Source organism: Pongo abelii, chromosome 7 (assembly GCF_028885655.2).
Source record: "Pongo abelii isolate AG06213 chromosome 7, NHGRI_mPonAbe1-v2.0_pri, whole genome shotgun sequence".
NCBI lineage: Eukaryota > Metazoa > Chordata > Mammalia > Primates > Hominidae > Pongo > Pongo abelii.
In genome coordinates, this window is record NC_071992.2 from 135,790,343 (window position 1) to 135,813,458 (window position 23,116).

The window sequence follows — 23,116 nt, forward strand, 5'->3', positions numbered from 1 at the left end:
TGGTCAAAACTTCAAAATATTTTTCCAAACTTCAAAATATTTTTAAAAGAGATACATTGAGAGATTGTATTCAGAAGTGCTTCTAATTGCTCTTTCCCTCTGCCCTTCTGATTTCCTATAGATATGTACCTAAACCGTCTCGTCCAGGTCGCTGTGGTTAAATGTCATATAAGCAACTAGGAAAAGGGCCTAGTACAAGAAATGTGTTCCTTACACGCATGAATACACCTGAAACAGACCCTCTAATTTATAAGTGAAATAAAAGCCAAATAAAACCAGAAAAAAACTGAATGTGTGATTTATTATGTTTAAGATTGGTTTATAAGGCTTAAATATATCTGTCATAGTTAACAGTTAACAGCAAATAAAGGCAACTTTACAAAATCAGTGTTTCCATACAGTACAGGACTAAATGTGGCAACTGTGCATTGGAAAATTAATATTTCCTCAATGCAAATATCAAATCTGCAGCACCATTTAGAAGCTTCCACTAAAAACTCAAGCTGCAGTATTTATTACAAGCTCTACTCAGAACACAAGGCTACCTAAATCAAGCATTAGAGAAAAACAGTGGAGTCATTCAGGCATAATATGTCAGATTTGGTACAGGATTAAAATACTAACATTTTTAATGTCCTGGTTTCAAATTAATAAATACAAAAACAATATAAAAATATACAACCAGTTGATAAGACTGTACTGCAGATGCCCAGAAAGTTAAATCTCGCTCTCATATGTATGCAGGTATGTCTTGAGTGTCAGGATTTCTGGGTAGCTGCGGCTGGTCTTTCGGAAGAAGTCCAGGCTGGTGAGATGTTCAATGTCACGCACCCGAGCTGTGTGCATCTTCATGAGTTCTTCTACCCATTTTGACTCGTCCTCTGAGCTCTGCAATGGAAATAGAACAAAATCAGAATCAGAATTTTCCAGAGGAGTTTCTCCAAATGGTCAGTTTACTCCAAGTCCACAAATGACCTCTGTGCACTCTTGCACACAGAGCCAATGCATGTTGATCCTTCCTGGCCTCCCTGCCACCCTACCGCATTCCTATTGGTAATGTGCCACAAATACCTGCCCTTGGCTGTAAACATTTTCAACAGCAATTAACTGTACCAAATAAACGAGACATGTGGTGTCAGAGGGCATTTGACTCAATAGGTTCTCAGAACATAAATCAAAATTAGGAAAACCAAAGGCCCTAGAGAATTCAGTAATTTGTTTCTTTTCCAAGCTGTCAAATTGCAATATTGAGCACAGAGTAAAAGTAATTTGGAATATGCTTCTGCTTCCCAAGGAAAGTGAAGAACTTAAGCCTAACGCACGAAATCATGTGTGTGCATTCCTAGTTTTTCAAAAGAAACTGCTGCATCAACTACGTCATCTACTAGAATGCATAAATTGCTATTTGAAAAATGAGGTCAACTCGAAGCCGCTCAGTTGATACATCTGGCACTCTGGGGCCCAAAAGGCCAGAGTTGGAAATGAAGCTGTACTACTTCTTGGCTATGAGACCTTGGTCAAGCTACTTGACTTCTTGAGGCCTCAGTTTCTTCCTTGGTTCACGAGGATAATAATGCTTACTTCTGCAGCTCCCTGGGAGGTAGGAAGGAGAGGAGGGAAGAAGGGGGGAAAAAGGTAAAGCAAGGAAACACGCAAGAAAGAAAGTGAATCCCTGTCTCAGCTGCTTGCCAAAAACTGCCCCACTGACACAAGTTGCAGATGAAAGACATTGAGATATCCTACATCAAACAACTTATTTCATGTCTAACTTGAAACTAAAAGGTAATTCAGGGGAAGCAGTTCTTTGCATCTCAAAAATAGCTTCTTTCATTTTTGTGGGAAGTTGAGGGAAAGAGTGAGATCTGAGAGCCCTGTGAATATGGAGCAGTGTCTACTTTCATTAGTAGACATTGAGCAGGAGGGCCTTTGCAAGTAATTCCATTCACAAATGCCTCTGGAATTGCAATGGCTTCCAAGAGCCCTTCTACAAGTTGAAGGGTGGCTGCATGTCCCAGGTCTGGGAATATTCAGACATGCCCTCATCCAACTCTTTACCACCAGTGGTCTCAATGAACTATCCACCAAAGCCCAAGAACCTGCAATGGGCTTTCTCGGAAAGCTCCAACCCACACAAACCTGGACAGTGAACTGCAGCAGCTTGTGCCAGTGCTAAATATGTTCCGGGAGGGTGTTGGTTCAGGAAACTGATGCCTGGCCATCTCAGGCAAAATGAAGAAAGGGGAAGAAATTGCTTTGCAGGCTGGGGAGGTAAGAATTTTAACCTTCATGTCCCACCCTCCTAACCCAACCTAACCAAGATCTCTGCGATTCACAGGAAAGGAAAGACCTAAATATAACTCTACCCACAATGGTACTGACCAGTCCTCAGCGTGACCCTATAATTAACGAAGTAGGAGGTCTCCAGATGGGTCAGGACCCCCTCAGAGTAAGCAGGGCAAGCATGAGCCTGTATTTTGAGAGAATTTTCATATTCAGCTCATTTGTTTGATTTTTCAATGGTCAGTCAGTCCAATTTTTTTCTTTGTAAATGCAGTCATTTGAATGTGTGGACAGGGGTGAAAAGGTTTTTCCTAATTTAAATGATGGCTAGCTGGGATTATAAGAATTCTGCAAAAACATCTGTCTTTTGCTATTTCTTTCCTTGGGAAGTGATTTGCCAGTTTCATTGGAGAGGCAGTCTCTTCTGGTTCTCACACCCTGAAATCTGTTCTATAATTCATCATTAGGAAATACCAGCTATGTGGGATGTGAAGAAAATATCTTCTGCCTTGATGTTAGCTGGCAATCCACAGAAGCATTCGCTGATGAAGACTGTGCTGCAAGATGCACAACTAAGACAATTCAAATAAAAGTTCATGAACAGCAAGGTAGGGAGGACAGGAAAGACTTTAAAAATAAATCACTTAGAATATTAATGCAAACAAAAGCATAAACCATGAACTTGCTTGCTGTCTTCCTCATTATGGACATTTATTCTTCACCTGTCTTTTCTCCCTGACTTTCTCCCCAGGTTTGTGAATTCAAGCCCCAGCAGTTTTAAGGTAAAATTCACAGCAAGGACAGTTTCTACGTGAACAGGTGACCCTTCAACGAGAAGCGTGCTGGCCGTGAACTCTACAAGAAGTGCCTCCAGACTCTGTGCAGAGTCAGGAACCAGTAGGGAGAGGAAAACCTGTGAGGACTTCAGTGGATTTCATTTTTCAGATATAAAATTTAGATCAATTACAGAACATCCTTTGCACTGAGTTTAGAGCAGTATTTTTAAAACTCCCCATCACCAAATTCCTCTAATGACCGAACTTGAACATGTATTCCCCAGGAATCTAGGTACACCTTAAATGGCCTACTATACATACGAAATACCTTTGTAGTCTTTTCATCTTAGAACTGTATGGCAATTTTTATTTTTATCCCATAATACAACAGTTTAATGTTTTGCAAGAATTTCACCTCCCCACAAGTTTCTAATAAAACTGAAGCTCAGAGAATGTATGCCATGTTATACAGAGGCATTACATCCACCTGGAGCTCTTGTGGTTGTAAACAACCAAAATTGAGAGGGCCAAGCCAGTAAGTTGATAACAGCTTGTCTCTCACTTGCAGTTTCCACATTTCTCTACCACCCATTCCCATCATTTATAAAACCCTATGGATCCTTCAAGTATAATATTGTTGTCTTCTATCCTTCCTTTTAGATCTCCAAGACCACAACCCCAGTTCAAGTTCTCTCTTGCCTCACTCCTGTGAATCTTGCCAAAGCCCTTTGAGCACAATGTTCAGCCTCCTCCATTTCAAATTCACCTTCCTAAAGCAGAGCCAAAAACGTTGCTCTTCCAACTAAACATTTTCCTTGGGTACCTAATGCCTGAGCCGTAAGAAAAAATTCCTAAATTCCCAAGGTTCTACTACGGAAGTCTGATAAATTGGAAAGAGGATGGGCTCTTTGAGTCAGAGGCCTTAAATCTAAAGCTCTGCTATTCTGCTGACTAACCAAGTAACCACACAACATACTTTCCCCTTAGTAGCTATAAATTTCTCAACAGTTAACAAAAAGGCAGGGAGAGATCATATATATACATATTTGCCTCATACTGTGATTATATGATTAGAAATAATATATGTAGAGGACCTGCACATAATTGGATCACAACATATACTCAATAAATGATAACAACTACTATTACTGCTCCTGCTATGATGACTACTATAGTTACTATTACTACTACTACTTTTTAAAAATTTGATTCCAATCAACTTTTAAAATCTTTTCTCCCACTATTTGCCCTCATTCCTAATATTCAGGCAAAACTTAATTCGCTTTCTGGGATATATTTAAACTTTCTAATTTTCTTCTACATTCATAGCCTCAATCTTCACCCATAATTGAAGTCACAGATCAAAAACTATCTTGCCCACAAAGCTGATCATCTCTATTGAAGCTATTCTTATGGCTCCTTGCCTTTCAGTGTTGCAATTTCCATACCTGTTTTATTTGTTGACCCACTCTGTGGGCTGCCTAGGAATAGTGACTATGTCTAATACACTCTTGTTTCTCCTAGAGTACCTTATACAACTTAGGAATTTGAGTAGTACTTGTTGACTAAAGATTATCTTCTGTAGATTACATCTCTACTCCTTCTGTTATGTGAAACAAAAGCATAGACCATTACTTCTAAAATCAACCTTTGAGCACAAACTTTCCATCAAATTAAAAGGACCTGAAGATTTTTCTATTTGTCCCTGAGTGTCAAGTTAGTACAGAGCCAGGAGCATATAGCATGGCTCCTGTTTTCCTCCCTAGTGTTTTCATGATGCCATCCTGCATCCTAGCTGTCTCCCCACAGGATGAGTGAATCAGGAGTCATCTGTGCTATCTGAGAAGAGTGACTGTTACACCTCCATCGTAACTAGTAGCAAACCTGATCAGTAAGGTATAGATTTCTTTCTTGCTTGCTCTTGCTTTGTGTGTGTGTGTGTGTGTGTGTGTGTGTGTATGTGTGTGTATTAAAAAGTTTTCATGGCTGGGTGCAGTGGCTCACGCCTGTAATCCCAGCACTTTGGGAGGCCAAGGTGGGCAGATCACAAGGTCAGGAGATTGAGACCATTCTGGCTAACACGGTGGAACCCCGTCTCTACTAAAAATACAAAAATCAGCCGGGCGTGGTGGCAGGCGCCTATAGTCCCAGCTACCTGGGAGGCTGAGGCAGAAGAATGGCGTGAAGAAAAGCTCCGGGAGGCGGAGCTTGCAGTGAGCCAAGATCACACCACTGCACTCCAGCCTAGGTAACAGAGTGAGACTCCGCCTCAAAAAAAAAAAAAAAAAGTTTTCATTATGGGCCACGCACAGTGGCTCATGCCTATAATCGCAGTACTTTGGGAAGCCAAAGCAGGTGGATCACTTGAGGTCAGGAGTTCGAGACCAGCCTGGCCAACATGATGAAACCCCATCTCTACTAAAAATACAAAAATTAGCTGGGCATGGTGGTGCCCGCCTATAATCCCAGCTACTCGGGAGGCTGAGGCAGGAGAATTACTTGAACACAGGAGATGAAGGTTGCAGTGAGCCAAGATCAAACCACTGCACTCCAGCCTGGGTGACAGAGCTAAAAAAGAAAAAAGTTTTTAATATGGAAATTTTTAAACATCCAGAAAAGTGAAGTGAGTAATATAATAAAATTCCACGACCTCTTACCAAGTTTCAACAATTATCAAAATTTTGCTAGTTTCTACTTTTTTATAAAATTTTGTCATTCTCCACTTTCTTTTGCAAAATGAAAAACATTTGGACACTTATTTCTCAAAATTGTACACATTGATAGAATTATGTTAAATGCACACATACATTGAAAAATAAAAAGTCATTAGAAGGCAAAATTTCTACGTGTTAAGCAGTTCTGTTTGGTTCTTTTCTTTTTTCTGTTTAGGGTGAATGCTTTATAATAAGTATGTTCTAGTTCAATGATGGAAATATAAAGTAAGAAACGAAGGTGAACTATGGAAGCAAATCCTAAAGGACTCTCTCTGTAAACTCACATTGCAGCTCTCCTCGTTGTCAGGCCGGTGAGGCAGGATGAAGGAGGACACAGAGAGAGGGCCGTCACACTTGTCGGCAGGCTGAGTGAAATCCAGACAGCTGGTGATGATGCTGTAGTAGTGAGTTGGAACAGGAATGGAACTGCCTTCCACGTACCTGAAACAGGAAGGTAAAACGAAGTCACAGTTGATGAGTTGATGTTAAAGCTTTCTTTTTTAAATGGTGATCAATGAATATTGCCTAAGTCACTAAAATTAATCCCCATTCAATTGAATCATTTTTCACTTCTAAGCACTAGCCCACTTCTATGTCTTTGAAGATAATGTTTTCTTTGCCTGGAATCCCCTCACTCCTCAACCTGGCAGAGTAAGAAAGATATTCCAGGCAAAGAAAATGGATTGATCTAAGAACTGGAGACAGGTAATGGTGAATAGACCAATGCAGTAGAAATGAAAGGCTGAAAGAGTCAATAAAAGCCAAATTATGGTGGGTTCTGAGTGCCAGGATGTGGACTGGGGCCTTATTATTTAGGTAGTAATGCTCTATTAAAGGTTTTTGTGCTAGGGAGTGTCATTCATTATTAGATCCATGTTTCAGGAAGATAACTTTCCTAGAGTTGTATAAAATGGACCGGGGCAAGAGACATTAGAGCTAGGAGAATAATGACCCTTTCAAGCTACAATGAGATGCGGAACTTGATACAAAGAACTAATTTACCAAAGGAGGTACTAAGGACTGAGTGCTAATGATGGACCTAGAGGTATAAAAAATATTTTCCTGTAGAGATCAGTACAGAAATTCATAATTCCTTGCCTGGTTTTCTATTACCTTAATTTTATTCATTTTCCGAATATTAAAATTATGATCTAACTACTAATTTAATTTTGGCTAACAGTGATAAGCAATAAAATAAACATGCAATTTACACAAAATTTCTCTTCAGAATAACTGGAAAAGAAGTAAGATAATTTCTATCTTATTTATCTGTATTTATAAAATAGCAATTTATTCTGTAATTATCTCTAAATCACAATTAAACCCTCTCTTATACTCTGGGCTGCTGATTGTTTCATGCTTGTGTAAAATTAAATAACAACATTCTGAATTTGTCAACAAATTGTTGACAAATTCAGAATGTTGTTATTTAATTTTACACAATGAAAATACATCCCAATCACTCTAAATCTTGCCTTCTCCACTAGACTGTGGGGTCCCTTATGAGCACAGATAATGGCTTTTATATGCCCAACAGCACCAAAGAGACAGAGACAACCAGATTCAATCCAAGTCCATATGCACTTTCCTACTGAGAGGTACTGACTCAGAAAATCTAAGGGATTCTTAACTCCCACCCAAATAATGAAGATAAGTGGGAATGGTCATCTTCCCACTGAAGAGCTGTTGAAGAAATGACTAAACAAAATTAAATCCTTTGATACTTTTTTTTAATAGAATAAAAAAGTGCATTTATTTACCACAAAACCCAAAATTCCATTCCAACCACCAATGCCCATTTAATCAAAAGAATTGATAAATTCAGGCTGGGCACCAGTGGCTCACACCTGGAATCCCAGAACTTCGGGAGGCTGAGAAGGGTAGATCACTTGAGGTCAGGAGTTCAAGACCAGCCTGGCCAACATGGTGAAACCCCGTCTCTGCTAAGAATACAAAAATTAGCTGCATGTGGTGGTGCATGCCTGTAGTCCCAGTTACTCGGGAGGCTGAGGCAGGAGAATCACTTGAACCCAGGAGGCGGAGGTTGCAGTGAGCCGAGATCATACCACTGCAGTCCAGCCTGGGCAACAGAGCAAGGCGCCATCTCAAAAAAAAAAATAATAATAATTTTGAAAAATTCAAAAAATTTAAGGGGTGTCATCTCTTCTCTAGTACAGGAATATTTGAAAAACTTCTTGAGTGAGATCTTGGGACTTAAGAATCACACACTGAGTAGAAATGAAAGGCTTACTGTTTTATTTTGTCCTCTGTGTCATGTAAGCCATCATAGTCATAGTCGAAGATTGGCCCACTTATCACATTAACTCCATTTCTTTCCGAAGCATATTTCTTCACCAATACCCTTTGGAAATAATTCCAGACCCCTGTGCAAAGACAAAAATCCAAAAATCAATTATTCATGAAGAAAATTCCTTACTCTGGCCAAATTCTCTCTAGGATGCATGCTACGAGCCAAATGTCACAAGCCAAGAGACAAGAGAGCTGTCGTGATTCATGAGATGACTCCATTCTATGGCATTACCAGTGTGTGTGTCATATACAAACCAGCAAAGGGAACAGTGTAGAGCTATGAAACAATGGTAGGGGAGTTTAATGTAGTTCAAAAGTCAGGAAAGGATCCTCCCAAGCTGAGATCTGAAGCACGGATAAGTAGGTGGTGTTTCCCAGGCAGAACACGCCAGGCAGAGGGAACAGAATGTGCAAAAGAGGAAGTATGGTGTTTCAGAGTAATGAAAATAAGGCCTTACTCTTTCTTCTCGTCCTTCATATCTCATCAATATGCTAGTTCCCAGGTTTAAGCTTTACCCCTGACCTTTCCTTGAGTTGCAGACATGTTATCCAACCATCTACCTCCTAATGCACCGGAATACCTTATATTCATGTCAAGCAAAATATTATCCAAACAGAATTCTTAATGTTCCTTCCTAATCCTGCCCCAACCCTCGCCTTCTCCATCATAATCAATGGCTCTGACACTCACCCAGGTGTTTGGGCCAAAAGCCTAAGAGTCATCCTTGCTTTCTCTCCTAGCTATAGACACATGTGAACAATTCCTGTCAGTGCTGTCACCAAAGTACATCCCAATTATCCCAAATTTGACCACCTCTCATCTTTTCACTGCTCTATCCTGGTCTAACTTAACCATCCTCTCTGAAGTGAACTATCACACCACAAAAGACTATTCCCTGGGTTCCCTGTGAAACGCTTACTTCCCTTTTACCTTGTAGCCCACTCCCCCATATCGTACCCGGAAGGATCCTTTTACACCATAAGTCAGATCGTCTCTTTCTCTTGCACACGCACACACGCACACACACACACCACCCATCTCCAACACTCCAGATTATTTTTCATTGTAATTAGAGTGAAATCCCAACTCCCTACCATGGTCTTTGCCTACCTCTGTAACTTTACTTCCTACCCCTTTCCCTGTCATGCGCAAGACTTTCTTCCTGTCCCCTAACTTCTCCCCTAACTTATTTCAGGCTAAGCTTTTGCACTTGCTCTTTCCTTCGTTTGAAAAACATTCCCAGATCTGTGCATGTCTGCTTTCTCCTCTATAATTCTGTCTCACTTTCACTGTCATCCCCTGCAGAGAACTGCCTTGTCCCCTCTGCCTCTAATTTCCATAATGGCCAACCAGAAGGGCAGAATGGAAAGGGAGAAAAACGAGAGAATAACAGGAGACAGGATAGGCAAGCAATGGGTTGGTTCTGAAATAATAGATCGAATTCGCCATGCTGTCTTCAACATGGGTGTCATGCTGTTCTGGCTGTTAGCCCCTCTTCCCTCCCTTTATTAAAAAGCACCTGGCCATCCTTCTCATACTGCTTCAATTGCTCTTCCTGCCTTCTGAAACTCTGAATGGCAGAGCAGCCCACAAGAGCCAAAATACCTTAGATAATTATTTGCAGTCAAGAAAGAAGCCAGACAGTAAGAAAGGAGTTCAAATGTTAACTTAAGCATTAAGAAAAAATGGAGAGGAAGAGAAGGAAAGAAACAACAATGAGAACAGTCAAAAGGCCAGGCCCGCAGAAATGTGGCATGCGAAAAAACCACCCCCCTCGTGGAGAACAGCAAGCTCTCTATGAAAGGCCTTCTCCACACCAGCCTCAGGGTGGTACTGTGTGTTGCCTTGATTACCATTTGGTCAAAAAAACACATCAATAAAGAATAAAGAAATCCAGAGAACCCTGATTTGCAGAAATTAAATGAAGCTGCATTCTATGTAATATTGTGATAAATGTAACTATGTGAGTTTCTGAAATGCTTCTCAGTTGGGTCTGAGAACAAACCAAGAAAACTTTTAAAAGCATACTTTAATTTTTCACTCATAAGCAATAAATTCTCTTTGAATAGACCTTCATTTGCTAACTAGGACATCAAATAAACATTTTTTTTCTCTAAACCGTGTGGCCCTTTTCACCAATGTTAAGCAGCGGAGGCCCGCCACTGTAGCTGACACTCCACAATCGCCCATTCCTATTTTGAGACTCCCTTTCAGCCCTGAGAGTTACATAACACAGCCTGAACCTCCTCCATCAAGTTGAAGCACATAGAGGTGCTTCCTTTTCCTACCTTTCCCATAACGATGTAAGTTCTGTTCACTACAAATGTACTGAAAGGTGGTAAAAGCTACTTCATAATGCTTACTCTATCTTTGAACACATGGATAGATAAAAGGATGGATGGGTGGATGGGGGGATGGATGGATGGATGAATGAGGATGGAGACATAGATGAATAGTTAACAGAAACAAAAAATGCAGTGCCTTCGCCATTGGATAATTAAGTCAGAAATCCATATAAACCTTAGGTGTCATGCAATCATATCTCTTAATTTTACAAATGAGAGATTTAATGACATTTCTATGATCACACAGCCTGTGGTCACACTCCAGGAACTTGGTTTTTCGTGCCCGAGCTCATTGTGCCTGTACAATGAGTGAATTGTAGCTTAATTCACTAGCATCCACAAATATTTATGTCAGGTACAAAGAAATTACAAATGTTCAAAGAAACTAAAATAATTGGTATAGGACTAAAATCATCTGAAATAAACACTGATGATTCAGAAGGCCCTTTCGGCTCTTGCTGGGTTTCAGGGCCAACATTCAGAAAATGTTATCACCCCAAGAGGAAGAGGTGCTACTGGCTTTTACTGCAATGCTCAACAAATAAATATAGATGCTGTTAAATATCAAGTGGCCTTCAAAATATAGTGAAGACCCTTTTTAACCATTAAGATAATAAGCATTGAAATAAAAATAACAACCAGATTAGAAGAAAAACACAAACTTGGGTTAGTTCAGTTTCTACCATGCATGACCTGTGGTCACTTTCTGTGATATCAATTTCTTAATTATAAACCAGGGATAAACTACCAGCCAACCTTCCTCACAGATTCAAATTTTGGATTAACAGTAGAAAGTTTACATGAAAGGTCCTCAAAAATTATAAAGGTTAAACACATGAAGAGTATTCTTATTAAAATTAACAGAGGTAGAAAAGGTAAGGGGTAAATTTAGAAATGTTTATTTTCATAAATAACAGTGTATTAGGTAAATATTGGACTTACGTTTGAAAGCAGGATACATTGGAACCATATTGGTTACCAGGAATGCATCATATTTAGCCTCTGGTGAAGAGCTCAGATCTAAACATTAGGAAAACAAATAGTACACATTGCTTACCAAAACCTGTATCAGTTAAAAAAAAAGGGGAGGGGGGCAGAATTTTCTTAAATGGTCCAAACAACATGAAGTAAATGAATCTACTCCTTTATTCCTGTTCCTAACTGCTTTATACAACATCTCCTTACTCCCCTCCCACTCAGTCTCTTCTTCACTCAATAGCTCTCTCCCAAAAGCCATTTACAATGTTTTTTTCTTACTATCTACTTCTTGAGTCTACCAACATTATGTAAAATAACTCCTTGATTTCATCAGTGCCATTTAGACTTAAAAAAAAAATCATCAAGGTAATAAGAGATGGTTTAAGGGCTTCAGATTTTTTTTTTAAATACGGAATCTTGCTCTGTCACCCAGGGTGAAGTGCAGTGGCCTGATCACAGCTCACTGTAGCCTCAATCTCCCAGATTTAAGGGATCCTCCCACCTCAGCCTCCAGAGTATCAGGGACTACTGGCATGTGCCACCAGCTCAGCTAATTTTTTAATTTTTTTTAGAGACAAGGTCTTGCTATGTTGTCCAGGCTCATCTCGAACTCCTGGACTCAAGCAACCCACCCACCTTGGCCTCCCAAAGTGCTGGGATTACTTTGGGATTACAGTGGTGGCTCATGCCTGGCCTCAGGTAATCTTAAGAGATCCCCTCTATAGTATTACATAAACGACTAGTGTCTTAATGATTCACTGTTTCCTTTTCAGATTCTCATTTAATAATGTAAGGCAGGACACAGAAGATTCCCTTGCACATTAGAATTCCCCTGGAGAATTAGATTTTTTTAAAGCTAGTCACTTTTTGGCTGATTTTGGAAGGATCCCATAAAAATTCATTTATATAATCTTTTGAGTACCCTCTCTTGAAGAAAACCCAAGCCACTGAAATTCCAAATACCAAGATTGCACAATGTGACATCCCTCTGAAGGCATCAGATCTTGATACTCTTCACTTACAAGGAGGAAACAGGAATCCATAGGACATCTGCTTATCATTTTTGTAGGCCAGACAGTTCTGACTGAAACTCGGAGAAACACGGACATCAGGCCGGACGCAACTGGTCAGATGGTCAGGAATGCTGGAAACCTCAGCCTGCACGGGAGTCAGAGGCACTCAGCAACGCCGTGGCTCTGTACGAACAGCCGAAATCAAAACCCCTCTGGCTTCTCCTATGCTTGTATTCTGATAGTCTGACTCCTTTTTTAAATTTTTTATCTTTGATAGTCTGACTTCTTTTTTAAAGTCCTTAGTTTTAAGTACAGTAAGCCACAAGTTTTCAAACTTTTTTTAATCAACATAACTCTCTTTATCAAAGTCTTAAGTAAAACAATATAGAAAGCAGAACATAAAGCAGAAATCCCACTGTTGAAATAATAAATAGAATCTCATCAAAGATAACTTATAAAATAACACTCTTAGAAACAATATAGACGTATCTCCTCTAAATAGACTATTTGTATGTATATATATGTGTGTGTGTGTGTATAGAATGTACAAGAACATACATATGTGTACATGTGTACACAGTACAAATTAACAATAAACTGTGTTTGGGGCAGTAGAAGTGTTCTCCTCCTTTGTATTAAAAAATTTAAAACATGCCTCAACTGCCAAATAACATTTTCTAATTCCTGATATATACCTATTTATCTCATCTTCATCAAAACTGAAACCCCCAACATAAAACTTTTATTAAAAAACAAACCAGGGCCAGGCATGGTGGCTCACGCCTGTAATCCCAGCACTTTGGGAGGCCGAGGCAGGCAGATCACCTGAGGTCAGGAGTTCGAGACCAGCCTGACCAACATGGCAAAACTCCATCTCTACTAAAAATATAAAAATTAGCCAGGTGTGGTGGCGTGCATCTCTAATTCCAGCTACTTGGGAGGCTGAGACAGGAGAATCACTTGAACCCAGGAGACAGAGGTTGCAGTGAGCTGAGATCATGCCACTGCATTCCAGCCTGGGAAACAGAGCAAGACTCAGTCTCAAAACATTAGAAAAAAAAAAAAAAGACAGATGCTGATAGTGGGGGAGGTTGAAGGGGGGGTGGGTGAGTATGTGGGAACTCTGCACTTTACACTCAATCTTGCTGAGAAATAAAATGTGCTCTTAAAATATAAAGTCTATTAAAATAAATAAACGAACCTTGGCAGTTTCTGTAACTATTGGGCAATGACTTAGGCAGAGTGAAAGAAAATAAAAGAATTAGTGATCTACCTTCAATGTTTAACATATTCCCATGGAATTACCAGAACATTGAATAAAGGCTAATTCAAAATATCTTACAATAAATCCAACATAGGATTTCTGTCATTAAGAAAAAATAAAATATTTTCTAAGACAAAATTCTGTTAAGCAAGGAATCATTGTATTAACGTGAGGAATGTAATAAAATAAAAAATATAAAATCCAATTTTCTCAATGACCTGCTTGGAAACAGTATATGATGTCCAGAGTGGCATTAGGAATATTTCACTATAACCACTTTCAAAGTCAGTGTGATATAAGATATCATATCTAGTCCGATAAAGCACTGCAGGTCGCCCATAGAGGAGGTGTCTCTCTAAAAAAGAAAAAAATAAACTGTGTTAGATGCATATTAAATTTTACATCAAATGTTAAAGAAATATTGGAAGAGTCAAGTTACCTAAAATGGCTAGCTTACTTATTATTAATATAGCACCTTCTCCTTAATTTAATCAAGCTAGTTTTCCTAACACTTCTGTGGTTGATCTGATCACCTAACCATGGGTCAAGCCTTACAGTTATCAAAGCCATAATGTGAATGCTGTATTTACATAATGCTTTTTTTAGTTGTAAAGAATTTGCAATTTGTATATAAAGGAAACATTATGTAATAAATTTTGAAATGATTCAGCTGAAAGGAAAGCCAACAGGATTGGATTTCTGTAGAATTAATTATTTTGACCCCTGAAGAGGCTTATCAGGTATACCAGTGATTTAATTAAGAAGAAGGTACATATTGATCATTATATGCATACAGCAACTGAAATATGCATTCCTTCAGCATAAAAAGTGAGTAGTAATGAGCATTTAAAGTAAGCTGCTTTGTCATACAGAGGAAAACTCTTTAGGTAAGAACTTAAAGGAACATGTATAGATAAAATAAGTGGGCATTCAAGAGGATCTTCTAAGTACAGAAGAGGGAAGTTCATCAGTTACCAAAGAACTCAATTAAGACCCCCAGTGCAGATTCAGACCTCCAAAGGAAAGCTCTCTTCTTAGGAAAAAAAGGTCTGAAGTTTTACTCTTTGCGGAAGAAGAGATGGGAGTTCAGTATGAAAATCTTCATTCCACACTCTGCAATAAATACCTGAAGCTTGATCTGCCCACTTTGGATAGGCTAAAGTCAAAATTTCCATAGATTCTTGGAAATGTGGGGCCCTACAGACCAAAATATTTAGAGATTGAGGCTTAGGCAATTCACAATTCCTTAAGTGATAAATTAAAAAATAATAATAAATTCTTGTACTATTTTTTCTACTAGAGAAAATCAGTTCTGAAAAACACTTATTAAATAATGTATACATGTTACTTTAATTAAAGTCTTACCATTCTATGCAAGTAATGGAGAAAAGTCTTCGTACAATACTTTGCAAGACCCTCCCAGATAGAACTGCGGATTTGAGACAAAGCGGCCCACACTATTACAACACAAGCCTGTTCTGGGTAGTTCGGCTGCTCCAGCATTGCAGTAAATGTAGAAGCTTTAGTTAAGCTGCCAAATTTGGGGACCCACCCCTAAGGATTAGAACATAATCTGACAATATTAAATAAATGAAATATAATAAACAAATAAAACGCCAGCAAATCGTAACAGTAGTACTTAGGGGCAGTAAAACAACCCAGACTTTCTTTCAAAACTCAAACCAAACCTTTTCTAGGTTCAAAATTTCCATTAATGTTTTCCTTGTTTTCATTTCTGCTGCCTCTGAATTTGCTGGTTTCAGCTGGAAGCAGAAGTATCAAAATTCTTTGAGAAGCTATTCTCTTTTTATCATTTAAGTTTTCATGGTTACCACACACAGTCCTCCAAACTCAAATTCAAGCTTGGCATCTAATCGATTCCATTAGGGGACAACAAAATAGCAGCCATGTTCCCATATGCAATACCCCTCCCTAGAGCAACCACCAAACAAGAATCTTGGACAATCTATAGTCTCTACTAACTCTGGCTCTTCCTCTAAATCCTCCTCATTTCTAAGCATTCAGAGTAACACTCTATTCCACAAAGGCTAATGTATTTGCAACATTCTCTTCACAATCGTTGTTATCAACATTACACTATCATATATGCTATTTCCTTTCTCTCTACCAGAAATAACTTATCCAATCTTCGCCAAGTCTGTCACCTATCTCCTTCCAAATTTATCCATTATTCTTCATCATCAAACATTGAGCACCTTGGTTGTGCCAGACCTTGGGCTGTAGAATGGAGGTACTGGGCAAAGATGATTAAGATAGAGCTCTTACCCTCAAAGAGCTCACAAGTCAAAGGGAGAGACAAACATAGCACAAATAACAGATGCCATGTGGTCTGCACCATATTAAAGATAGTTACAGAGTGTGATGGGAATGCAGAGGATGATGAATACTGGAAATGGAGTGGAGGTGGCATCAATAAAGTCCTTTAAGGAGCATATGAAGTTAAACCAGGCTGGCCCCATGTTCCAGTTTTATGCCTGTTGCCCTGGTATAATTGTTAATAGTGTCCCTTTTCACTCTCAAAAGTGCATGACAAATATTCAGCCCTCATGGAAGAGACATGAAGAGGAAAGGGCGAGGGGCCCAAGAGGGGCAGAGATATCTTAAGATTCATTTTCTCTGCCGGGCATGGTGGCTCATGCCTGGAATCACAGCACTTTGGGAGGCAAAGGCGTGTGGATTGCCAAAGGTCAGGAGTTCAAGACTAGCTGGCCAACATGGCAAAACCCTGTCTCTACTAAAAATACAAAAATTAACCAGGCACAGTGGTGCGCGCCTGTAATCCCAGCTACTCGGGAGTCTGAGACAGGAGAATCGCTTGAATCCAGGATGTGGAGGATGCAGTTAGCCAAGGTCGTGCCACTGCACTCCAGTCTGGGTGACAGAGCAAGGCTCTGTCTCTAAAAAAAAAGATTCATTTTCTCCTGAAAAGTTTCCTCAGTAAAGCTTCTCCATCTCTACTGACTCTACTGCTCTACATATATAGATTCAACTTGCTTCAGAAATTTGGGTTCTAGCCAGGCGTAGTGGCTCACACCTGTAAGCCTAGCATTTTGGGAGGCTGAGGTGGGCAGATCACCTGAGGTCAGGAGTTTGAGCCAGCCTGGCCAACATGGTGAAACCCCATCTCTACTGAAAATACAAAAATTAGCCAGGCATGGTAGCACACACCTGTAATCCCAGCTACTCGGGAGGCTGGGGCAGAATTGCTTGAACCTGGGAGGCAGAGGCTGCAGTGAGCCAAGATCGTGCCACTGCACTCCAGCCTGGGCAACAGTGCAAGGCTCTGTCTCAGAAAAAAAAAAAAGAAAAGAAAGAAATTTGAGTTCCATAGCTTCCAAGCTATTGTCATAACTGCAAGTTTTGGCACACAGCTGTAACACAAAAATATCACTATCTGACTGCCTTTTTCTCAATTATTACTGAGCAAAAATAGCATAATAAGGGGAAAAAATACAGTGGTTTTTACAGCCTCCTAAAAATCCAAGCAAGGTCCCCAATGACTCAAAAAAATCTACTTGGGTCTTCCTGGAGCTTAATAGTTTCATCTAAGAAAGAGGGGGAAATAATCTCTGCAGTAAGAACACACATTTTAAGGTCCAGAATCAAAATTTAGATTTTATTTTTTCAGTTTATCAAAGTATCAAAGAATCACAGGTTCAGAGTCATAGCCTGACTCTCCTAGTCTTTATGACATCTTGGGGGAGCCACCCACTGCATTTTTGTTGAGCAAAAAGTCTCTCTACCAGGCCACAAAATGTACTTGAATCTTGTTCTCAGCACACATTGAGATCTTTATCTCGAGACCAGCAACCCTGGAGACTAGCCTGCAAGCCTCTGCTTTTGCAATATGTTTCCGGGATTTCTTCACGTGGATCTAGTATAACCTGGTCTTCCCAGGCTGGGAATGCCTGTCATGGAATTCCAGACCGAGCCTTCATTCCACACCCCAGTTCCCTGTTTACAATAGTGTCTCTGGCAGTTTTGGTACATGCCAAGGTTCTCCTCCAGATACCACACTTGGCAAAATACTGTGAGGCCAATCTTTTTTAAGTGGTGTGGACTTCCCCAGCACTCATTCTTTTTGTATTCCAAATTTGGGTAGTAGAGACTGGAGTTTGTGTTCCTTTTCCCTCCTCAGCTTCCTGATTCAGATTCCCACAGATGAGCAGGCTGTCTTGAGAGCCACATGAAAATCTCTCCTCTTTTTTGTTTTTTTAAAACATACACTCCCACAATAATATGCTCTTAAATCTTACCACAGAATCTCTACCCAAGATCTTTCCTTTTCCTGCATACTTTCTCCTTTGCCTTACAAGTGCCTATTATCATTTGCTGCCCTTTCAACCTCCTCTGAGATTTGATTCAAGGTCTCTTTTTAGTGCCCTGTTCTTTCTTACCCCAACCTTGAAAACATTATGCTGTAATGTATCAACTGGATAAATCCTACAACAGAACAATAACTTTATGAGGACAAGGACTTCATCTGTTTTACTCACCACTGTATCCTCCATCTCCAACAATGCCAATCACGTAATATCTACTTGGCAAACACTTGTTGGTAAGTTAATGATATATATTTTTAAAAATCTTGGCTTTCTACATATGACCTGTCTAATGTTACCCTGAAAGGTACACTGGGCAGATCAGTAGTATCATCTCCAACTTACTGATGAAGGAACTGGAGGTTTATGATTTGCACAAAATAATTCAGCTGCACAGCAGCACTAGAATTCTAGGCCATTACTCTTCTGCTTGGCCTTTTGGGTGGTCTCCAGTTGGGTGCTGGCCGCTGGGTTATTTTATGGAGAGTGTGTGGGAATGAAGATCCAACTACTCCCAGGCATGAGCCCTGCCCGAGTAGTGCCTACTGAGAAGCTAATGAGGACAGTAGTTTCTGTCAAAGCATCTAGTATTTCAGAAGCAGCTTCCAAACTTTGATATACAAATTTTTTTGTTGAGCAAAAAGTCTCTCTACTCAGGCCACAAAATGTACACGAAAAACAAAATTTTCTTTTGACATATTCCCTTTGTTCCCACTCTTAGATTAAGAAGCATTTTCAGAGGAAAGCACATGGGCTTCAGTGTCATATAAAACTGCGTTCAAATCTAATCTCAGCTCTTTATAGTTCTGGTACTCTGTAACTTAATCTCCCAAAGCTTTCTATCTCCCTGGAATGTTGCACTGTTTACAGGCAAAATATGTAAAGTGACTTGTTTAGTTTTAACCCAAAGTAACTGCAGTTGTACTGTTTAGTAAAGGTATGGACTCCACCTCAATACTGGCAAAGAATATTGCTAGGTAAAAGTTGTTAAAATTCAATCTACCATCAAATTCATCTTGAATTCTACTATAAACAATAAACAATTACTATGTATTGATTTCTTCCAAGTATTCCCAAAAACACACGGATACACGCGCAGACACAAACACTCAGAAGCAGTAGTGAGTGCTACCTCCTTCTTTCTCTAGAACAACTAATATCTCCAAAGAAATAACACAAATGAGAAACATTCCAGAATTGACAAGAGCTAAAGAAGATGTTCCCTCTGTAGCCATATTCAGGACTCTGCTTTAAAGTTAACAAGAATTACTAGTGTTTAAGTCAATTTTCTTTTTCTTTTTTGAAACGGAGTTTCGCTCTTGTTGCCCAGGCTGGAGTGCAATGGCGAGATCTCAACTCACTGCACCTCCATCTCCTGGGTTCAAGCAATTCTCCTGCCCCAGTCTCCCTAGTAGCTGGGATTACAGGTGGATGCCACGATGCCCAGCTAATTTTTGTATTTTTAGTAGAGACAGGGTTTCACCATGTTGGTCAGGCTGGTTTTGATCTCTTGACCTCAGGTGATCCGCCCACCTCGGCCTCCCAAAGTCCTGGGATTACAAGTGTGAGCCACTGACCGCACCCAGCCATGTTTAAGTCACTTTCCTATCCAAACTAATTTCTCATTGTGTGTGATAAGGAGCCAAGTATATGTAGGCATTATAATTATTTTTAATTCCTTTTTCACAAAGATGATGGTGAGGGCTAACCTAAGAAAATGTGAAACGTTTTTATAGCAAAGTAAATAGAGAAAAGACTAAGGTGCAAATAAATGGTGCAATTATTCCTGCAGTGAAAATTATACTTGGCTATAGTGCCAGAATTGCTTGCTACAAGACATTTTTTAAATTTTCCTTTCATTCATTCATTCATCCATCGATTCAATGCCACAAGGAAATGAGTTTTCATTGCATGGAAAGTCTGCCAAGACATTAGGTATATGAGATCCAGAAATAACAACAGGCAGCAATTAAGATCTGGAGTCTACCACATATCTAGAAATATTAAAATTTAGCAAGCAGCTTAGATTGCCATTTTTGAGGATTACATTTTTCTTTCTCTTTATTTTAGTAAAGGATTTGATTCCATAACAGTTTAAATATTTATAGCAAAATATTGCCCAAGATTGGTTTAATATACCTCTTTTTTATCACAGATATCCCTGCGATCGTTTCACTATTGGAACATGCAGCTTTTACTCATGTATTTTGTACAGATGTATGACTGATTTTACAGCATATGCCATTAAAACAGTCACATACAAATGTTACAGGTGAAGTGTGTATAGCACATGACATATTCTGAAAAATATCAACTACTTACATCTGTGTTTTAAAAAACTAATAATAAAAATAGTACAACTTTACATCTGTATAGTCTAGGTTTACAAACTACTTTAAAAGCCTTGATATGTATTCAAAGGTACCTAGAAAGGGGAAGTAATTTCCCTGAACATAACACATGTGTGCTCACATACATGGTGGTTCATATTGACAAGGATCTCCTCCAGTAGGGCAGACACTGAATATTTTCAATGGGAGGCCAAATTTATATCACAGGAAACACCATCAAGGCCTGAAAGAACTCAGACCAAGAAAACATGGCTTTGCCACTGAAGAAATGACCAAGATAGGGCCCAAAAGGAGACAAAGCCCAAGAGACAAAGAGATATGGAGAGAGCAACAGGAGAAAGAACATCTAAGCAAGGAAATGCATTGCACATAATAAGACAAATACTTTCGAAGGCTCTCTTGTATCATTAAAGGTTGGTGCCACTAGGCCATGAGCAGACTTAGAATAGCATGAGGTATTCTAGATTCCCCCCTAATATTTTATGCCACCACTTTGAAGCCATGAATTAGAAACTATCAGTGGTACAGTTGTGTCAGAGTAACCAGTGCTAGCCCAGTGTCAGTATTCAACAAATGCTTGCTGAATGTATCCATGAGGGTTTGTTTCCGTGAAAATACATAAGCTTTAAGCTTCAGTGGTATAAAAAGACACTTCAGGGATATAAGTAAGAAACTCATGTTCCACTCAGAGCAGAGCAATGGAGATGTGACCTTACTAACTATAGCTCCTTATAGCCCTGAGAGTCAGTGATTCACTAAGAAGATGTCTCTTATTTTTATGCTCTTAATTTTGAGGTGATTGTGTGTTTTTTTTTGTTGTTTGTTTGTTTGTTTTTGAGACAGTCTCGCTCTGTCGCCCAGGTTGCAGTGCAGTGGTACGATCTCGGCTCACTGCAACCTCTGCCTCCCAGGTTCAAACAATTCTCCTGCCTCAGCCTCCCATGTAGCTGGGATTACAGGCACGCGCCACTACCGCCCGGCTAATTTTTGTATTTTTTTAGTAGAGAAGCGGTTTCACCATGTTGGCCAGGCTGGTCTCAAACTCCTGACCTCAGGTAATCCACCTGCCTCAGCCTCCTAGAGTGCTGGGATTACAGGCGTGAGCCACTGTGCCTGGCTGAGGTTATTGTTTATAATGAATTGTAAGACTGGTTTTGTCATATGAGGACCCTGCCACCAACAAATTAATTGCAGGAATGTTTTTCTCAGACAGAAATGCTTTAGTACCATGAACAGTCAGACTTTGAATCAGCAAAATCTTGGGCGTCCAATAGAAGTTACCATAATTAATTTCATTAGTGACTTTTAGAAGAGAAGCATCTGAGTAATATTTCTCTGCCCTGGAAACTAAATATCTGAAAAACTGGAATCATGAGACTTCCCATCTTTTGACTCTAGCAATGTTCTAATTGTTCTAATTATAATGACACTATAGTCCACTAGAGGTTAGTGTCGAACATTGCAAATCACTTGTAGAGTTTGTGAAAGATTTGTGTGCCTTCCACCAACAATGGCCTATCTTCAAAGTGAGGTTCATTCAGTTCTATGCCAGAGTCTGTGTGTTCTGTGATCAAAGGGAGAAGTGGGATGATGGAGATACAGAAAAGGAAGAAGGAGGCAGATAAAGATCTTTAAAAGAGGAAAAATAAGTCAAGTAAATCAAATCTTCTACCGGTTTCCTCAACTCTACTTAATCAGATTGGAAAGAGCATATATGATAAACAGAACCATATGTAAGCTAATAACTCAAGCGATGCTCTCAGGAGAATTTGACCATGTGCATCTTTGCTGCATGACTTGTGGCTGCTATGTTTGAGTTCTTTCTGCATTTTAAATACACTTTTAGTCATTTCCTGGCTGTTTCAACATGTTATCCCATCTACTTTAGTAACATGTATAGGAGGCTTCCCCTCCCCTTCTATTTTCCTCCAATTTTGTGAAACTTCACAATCAGATAAAAAGAGCCTGCATGGTGGATTGTGTTATTGTTCCTCATTATTTACTGCCTCCACCCATTGCCATATGACTTGCAGGATAGAGTCCCCATGGAAAAAATGTACTTCTCTACACCATTGGTATCATGTGCTCAGCTTCGGCCAGCAAACTGTGAATGGAGTGACATATGCCTCATAAAAGCAGAAGCATTAAGACCCAGTGCACAGTTCTGCCACTCTTTTCCCTGTGCCAAGAGCAGGACATGTCTCTAATGGAGGCTACTCCTTCAGCCTGGGTTCCAGAATAAAGAATACACATGGAGCAAAGCTGCCCTTGGCCTACTGCCAGCACACTAAAACGGGAGCAAGAAATGCATCTTAGTACAAATCACTAAGGTTTTTTTTTTTTTTTTTTTGGTCATATCATAAGCTTGCAAAAGTTCACTAATACGTGCTTGTTATCGTTGTATGTAAAGTAAGAGTTAGGGCTCGAGATGATCCTTCATGTGAGGAGGGAGTTCTGATTTGATTCCTTCGGTGAATCTCTCCCTATCACTATATATATATATATATATATACTGACTCTCGAGGTAGATACCTTCAGGATAGGCACCAGCTGCTATTATTTATCATTGTGACTATCATTCCCTTTATAGGAGTGCCCCACAGTGTCTTATGACTCATCAGATACAAAATGGATTGTGTATTCTTCAGAGGGCTTAAAAGCTATTGAGGGGGGAGAAAAGCTATTGGAATTTTTTTATTACACAGCTGGCATCTTGTGTACATGGAATAAACCAATATCCT

General features: G+C 39.6%; 1 protein-coding gene across 7 annotated transcripts in view; it reads right to left on the minus strand.

Moving 5' to 3' along the window:
- Positions 1–282: 282 nt before the first annotated feature.
- ENPP2 (ectonucleotide pyrophosphatase/phosphodiesterase 2) overlaps positions 283–23,116 on the minus strand; it is a 116,332-nt gene continuing 93,498 nt past the window's right edge. For 6 of the 7 annotated variants that reach the window (XM_054560967.2, XM_024250610.3, XM_009244052.3 and 3 more), the window contains 6 exons: positions 13,900–14,036; positions 12,427–12,562; positions 11,369–11,446; positions 8,022–8,154; positions 6,055–6,211; positions 283–888 (listed from right to left, as the gene is read on the minus strand). In XM_054560967.2, the coding sequence (XP_054416942.2) occupies positions 718–888; positions 6,055–6,211; positions 8,022–8,154; positions 11,369–11,446; positions 12,427–12,562; positions 13,900–14,036 (812 nt within the window). In that variant the 3' untranslated portion in view covers positions 283–717. 7 annotated transcript variants of the gene reach the window in all.